General features: G+C 43.5%; 1 protein-coding gene across 2 annotated transcripts; it reads right to left on the bottom strand.

The window, feature by feature from the left end:
* Positions 1–205: 205 nt before the first annotated feature.
* On the bottom strand, positions 206–5,469 carry LOC124670450 (ADP-ribosylation factor GTPase-activating protein AGD5-like). Of its 2 annotated transcripts, none has more exons than XM_047206947.1 (11): positions 5,289–5,469; positions 4,366–4,424; positions 3,754–3,844; positions 3,103–3,157; positions 2,918–3,008; positions 2,670–2,832; positions 1,732–1,972; positions 1,398–1,576; positions 1,047–1,295; positions 899–954; positions 206–756 (listed from the first exon to the last, which is right to left on the bottom strand). In XM_047206947.1, the coding sequence occupies exons 1-11, from the start codon at positions 5,337–5,339 to the stop codon at positions 597–599; spliced, it is 1,395 nt and encodes a 464-aa protein (XP_047062903.1). In that variant the 5' UTR covers positions 5,340–5,469; the 3' UTR covers positions 206–596. The 2 variants fall into 2 exon arrangements, with proteins under 2 accessions (XP_047062903.1, XP_047062904.1); XM_047206948.1 differs by having other exon boundaries at positions 1,732–1,969; positions 5,289–5,466.
* Positions 5,470–6,000: the final 531 nt, after the last annotated feature.

Consider the following 6,000-nt stretch of genomic DNA (forward strand, 5'->3'; position numbering starts at 1 on the left):
AAAATTGCTTCCCATCCGATACTAGGTGCCCGATTCTCGTCCAACACTGTCATCCGTCGGATACTGTGTAATTCCTCCAAGAATAGCAGCTCTCCCATGCAATAACCTTACATACACCAACAGACGCCAGTAAAAACTAAAAACACGTGGTTAAGTGCATTTAATAGGGCACTTTAATCTCAAGTCACAAGAATACAATCACACGTGGGGAAACAACAGAATCAAATCATTCTTGTACAATACAAAGTAATCGGTATATGGTATTGCAACTACGCCCTGAACAAGAGAATGTAAGAGTTGCATTACACTCTCATAAATGGAGGTTCAACAAGGCCACAATGGAATCCTCCGTTCAATGTTTTTGGCATCACTGAAACAATATGAGACTATTCAGCTGTAGGAAACAACATGAGCAACATCTGCTATATCCCGCACTCTTGTTGGTCCAGCACAGCCACAAGGTGATGTAACTATGTATCCACAAGAAGAAAAGCTGCCTCAGTAAGAGTGTACAAGCCCCCCAACGTTCTCCCTAATTCTGCGTGTTTATCGTCAACTGGAGGCCACTCAGACCATTTCCAAGTATGGCAAAGCATTCATCGCTTCCCGAACATTCCTTGAGTTAATGAGGAAAAATCGTACTCTTTGCCTGATTGAGAGGGGAGGGTAGAAGAGGCAGGAGATGATGTGCTTTTGTTAGAACTCGTGCTTGTGGCCCCATTTGAAGGCATTGCTGAACTTATGTTGTTGTACACGCTGAAACAAACAGGTGGCATCAGAAAAAACTGAATTATGAAGTGCTTTACTCAAGGCACAAAATATAAAATTTGTTCCCAAATGTACTATTGCTCAAGTACGAATTGGGCCATAATTTTAAGAGTCGGACAGCAGAACTTACCCAGGTGAACCAAAACTGAAGTTCCCAGAAGAGAAGTCCTGACTGTTGGCCCCAGCCTGCCAAACAATAGAACAGAGAGATGAAGAAACAATATAACCAACATTATAATGTACATGCATATTCATCAAAATTATCTACGAGTCGTCACCTTGGCGGCACCATTCTGTGGTGCTGCTGCTGGAATCGATGAAGGGTTTAGATAACCTAGATTTGGCCAGTTTTGGGAAGGCAAGCTTCCATTGGGGGCATTAGAACCATTCGAATTTAGCAGACTGGCATTCCCCGGAACCATTTGGGGTGCATTTCCAGATTTAAGAGCAGCCATTAGGAAAGCTTGCTGCTGATTCATAAAAGCAAGCTGCTGCTGATGCATAGCAAATGGTGATACCATATTGGACTGCAAAAAACAACAACACATTTTTTGAGGTAAGTCTACAAGTGCTCTTATGTGGTCTGATCCATTCCACAAAACATTAGTGCAAGGAGTGGTTGTGCTGACCTTCTCAAACAGACTCATGATATCTGTCTTCGGGTTTGCTTTGGGAACAGCTGGAGCTGAAGATGCTGCCACCGCTGGTGAGTCTTTAAACAAGTCTTCTATTCCTGATGTAGACTGGGCCTTACTTTCTACTGGCTTAGCAGTATCCAATTTCACAGAGCTAGGTGCTGCTTCTGCAGCTGAATAATTTTAATATCCATGAGAAAGTGCAAAACGATTTGACATGGCAATCCAAAAATAACAGTGTCTCCACCAGATGCAAGAAAAAGAGACAAAAAATTGCTCATAATAAGAGAATAATTCCTCATTTGAATGATCACTAGTAAAAACTTACACTGGAAGCCATCCCAAGCATTGTCATCATTCGAAGATGACTCTGGTTCTTTCTCAGTTGGTCCATCCATTGATAACATGTCAAAGAGGTCAGTGGCATAGTCAACTTTAGGAGGTGGTGCAACCGATGGCTGATGAACTTTTGGGGGTGTTGCGTCGACTTTAGCAGGTGATTTCGCTGGCTGAGGAGGCGAAGCAACCTTGGGAACTGGTAGTTCTGCTTTTGGCTGAGGAGATGCCTGCTTTCCAAAGTGAAAATCAAGGTTAGGTTACCAACTAAGGAAAAATTTGTGCAATGTGATATTACTTGATAGTTGATACAACAATTAATTGGTTACAAGTGTTATCAACAAGCTTGGTTGTCAAAGACGAGAAATAAACTATATAAATATGTACTTGACCAGAAGCTACTACATAATGATTAGGAAGCCATTATCCTTGCAAGTCTCCAAGATCACTTGAAACAACAAATGGATAATGCACCAACTGCCAATCTAATGTCGAATGTGCCGATTATAAATTTGTACTTCCGGTCAGCATACATGATACCGATGTTAATCATTAAATAATCTGTCCCAAGGTATCACATTATCATGGTAGCAGAGAATGACCGTGTAAGCTAGATGAAGCCATTGATTTACTAGCAAAGTTGGTTATCAAGGCCAAACAAGAGTAATATAACACACACTTCATCGGGATCTAGCATACAATGGTCATGAATTTACGCAGTTGTGAAACAATCATTACCTAATTAAAAAATTGCAACATGGATAAAAATGAGAATTTTGTAACATGAATTATTTAGCTTGAGTTCAAGAAAGGGTGCTGATCTTTAAACAGAGCTTTACCATGAAGAACAAAAAAAGTAAAATACCAAGCCACCAGAACCAGGTGTCAACAGTTGCCTAGTAAAAGCTTGTGGCGATGCAGAAGGGCTACCTGTGTGTGCATCCTAGAAGCTACTGGAGCAATTTTGTTCGTAGCAGCTGGTGAAGCGCGGTGTTGCTCCAATGAAGATCTTTGGCCTGAACTCTTCTCATCTCGAGCACTAGAGGGCAGCTTTGATGTTCCATTCCTCGGTATCCATCTCTTATCCTCGTATCTATATTTCAGACATGATGTTCACATTATTCAAGTAGTCAGGAGAACAAATTACAATAGACTCAAAGAGCTCGAAAGAATCATACTTCGCACGGATGAAGTTTTCTATCCCAACCCTATCATAATTAGGGGGCAGCTCCGCTTCCCAATAGCCATTTGCTTTTTCATTTCCCATTGCTACAGGAGGATAAATACAATCATCCGAGAAATTACATGAGATTTTGCTTATGGAAATTGTCCTTAAGAACCTTCAGAAGAGAGTAATACATACATTGAATAAATGCAACTTGCTCCGGCAGCCATGTATCAAGAGTAGCAGACCTTACCTGTGTCAGTAAGAAGAGTGTTGTGTAAGAATTATAAAGACTGAATGCTACTTGACATTCAAATGTGCATATTTAGAGAATATGAAAGGATGAAACTTTGTGATGCAAAGAATCGAACATAAGGAACTAAAGAACTGTTAATGTTCTCTCCTGGTATTGGCAAGTACACTATTTTGGTTTCTGCACACCAACATCGAACTGAAATGCTACAAACGAAGGGAATATGGTAACCAACAGAAATGTAGTAGTAAATGAATTGTTAAAATCCATGAAAACGAGAGCAGCCTGCAGTAACATTTTCCTTACAGTGTATGATGGGTCACATGGTGACCTCTTTACTGGGTTGTGCTATCCCATATTTACATCAACCTAGTTTACCCCTTTAGAAGGCAATGAATTTAAAATAATTGACATTTAAAGAAACTCTAGCATGCCCAGATTGTCCTGAAAAGTTGTTCACCTCAAGCCAAGACATCAACATTGCGGCGTGAAGCACAGTTGGTCAAAACAACTCTCTGACCGGAAAAACTTTCTGGCGAGACTTAAGTCAGAAAATAAGTAAGCAGTGAAACTCATGCAACTAATTAGTCACCGACCTTCGATATGTGTACCCCAAGGCTTCTATGAATTCCAGAACACTGCATGCATACAAATATCCCAAGATTTACGCTTGCCCATCGAGGACCTCTGCAGTATTAGCAAAGTGTTAGCAAGTGATGACTAGAACCACAGTTGCAAGCACGAGTGTCAATCTGCAGAGCATGCAGTAAAAGCATCCACAGATGCAAACAAAGATATGAGGGAGAGGACTAGCTAGCTAGAAAGAAAATTACAGTTGACCGATTTCATGTCAACATTTTTTATCCACTGGTTGCAGTTTTCACCATTTTAGGTACGAGGAACTAATGACAGATCAATGTGGTACACCTGCTTGCGCGTGCACACTATATGCCAGATAAAACAGTGAACTTGAAACAGAAAGTAGGGCAGAGAACAAATAACAATGCATTATAACTCTATAAAGATAACACGGGTCAGTCAGCCCACGGGGTTGACAACTGGCTAGTTAAATTCATGATTCAAACAGTTGGCTACCAAAATAGGCCATGTCATCATGGAAAAATACTCTAGGAAAATCTGATTAAAATTATGTCCAGTCCATCGATAGCCATGTTTAAAACAGCAGCAAACTGCATAGGACCACTCACTTTGATTTGCAGTCTGCACATTCTCTGTTCTCCGGCAACCGCAGAAGGCCTTCCAATATCTGGAAATAAATGGAGAAGAATGACAACGGGTTATGCAGTCTACAAGACGAATACGAGTATAACAGATGAGTTGGTCACAACATAAAGAGCAGATGTGCTGTTGTTTCACTTTCACAAAGCGGAAATTAGGAGGATGTCATAAAAGCAAGTTTGCTTCACCCCACATCAACCAGTGAGATTACTTGCACGAAGTACTACTCCTGTTCCATAATACATACATACATGCGCGGACATACTAATGATGGAGAAAACTTATGCGATGTTTGGTCTCATGCTTGCCGTTATTCGATGGAAATACTCTTCTATCGAATGAGAGGATAGAGTAGTAGTTTTTTTCGATAAAGGGAATATATTAATATGGCGAAGATACAATAGTCGTTGTCAAAGAAAAAATGAGCAAGTTGTACAGTAGAAGAATTCCAAGCGTTGTGTTCTCTCCCTAGTCCAACCCAATGAACAGAAATCCGTAATAAATAGATGATATGTACTAGTAGAGATTTATAATCAAAACTGGCGAGTGGCGATTTCCAGCAGTCAACTGAATCCTCCAACAAGGTTCTCCGATCGAGCTAGCTAACGCAAACCAGCAGCATCCTGGTCCGTTTCTTGATATCAGCAAAGTAAAACGGAACGAAGCAAAGCTCGGATCTGCGCCCCCTCTCCTTGATAGCGCGCAGGCAGGACGACTCGCGAGCCAATTGCAGATCCACACCACCGCAGATCCCGAATCGCGCCGAAAAAGAGGGCCCCGCCGGTTGCCCCTTCATTTGCGCTCCAATCAGAGCAGCAGCACACGGTTCCGAACTTCCGATCTATAATGGGGTAGTTGGAGGGAGGGGGGGAATGATAGCGACGAGACGGACCTTCTTGTGCCTGGCGTTGAGCTCCTTGGAGACGGAGGCCTTCTCGTTCATGGCTGATCGCCGGAAGGGGGAGTCGCCGGGACGGGACAAGGATTCCGGCTCCGGCTCCGGCCTGGTTTTGCCGCGTCGATGGGGGAGAAAGAGGAGGAGGAGGGATCTGTGCGTCTCCTCTCTCGCGGCTTGACCTTCCTCGCGCTCTCTCTCCCGATATTCTTTTCCTGATTTTTTTTGGTTTTGTTGTGTTCACGAGTTTTATTTGTTTGTGTGCTGTTATAGTGACGGTGTTGTGAGGGTCCGGTGGCCTAAGAGCATCCCCACTCGTTTGGGCTCCCCACGCCCAAATCCGGCGAAATTTAGCGCCGGATGGATGTAGTTTTTGGCCTGGGGAGGCCCATTTTTCCAGCCGCGAGCCCATGGACGCGCACCCACCGCGTGCATAGCGACGGTGCAGTCATCGGGAAGGGCAATCGTCGGAGTTCCTCGCCGCATTGAGCCGTCGCGAAGTGGATCGGAGAGCGAAACGACTCGTCGGGAACGGTCGAAGTGGCCTCGATGCGAGAACCGTCGTAATGGAGCACGAACTCCGCGGAAGAGCAGCCGGCGCTCTCTTTCGTCGAGAGACCTACATAAACGGTTTTCGACGGGCTGAGCCATTCATCCGTTCTCTCGTCACCATCCTCCGTCAACCATGAGCGATATCTCTTGGCCATCG

This window comes from Lolium rigidum, chromosome 7 (genome assembly GCF_022539505.1).
Source record: "Lolium rigidum isolate FL_2022 chromosome 7, APGP_CSIRO_Lrig_0.1, whole genome shotgun sequence".
Taxonomy (NCBI): domain Eukaryota; kingdom Viridiplantae; phylum Streptophyta; class Magnoliopsida; order Poales; family Poaceae; genus Lolium; species Lolium rigidum.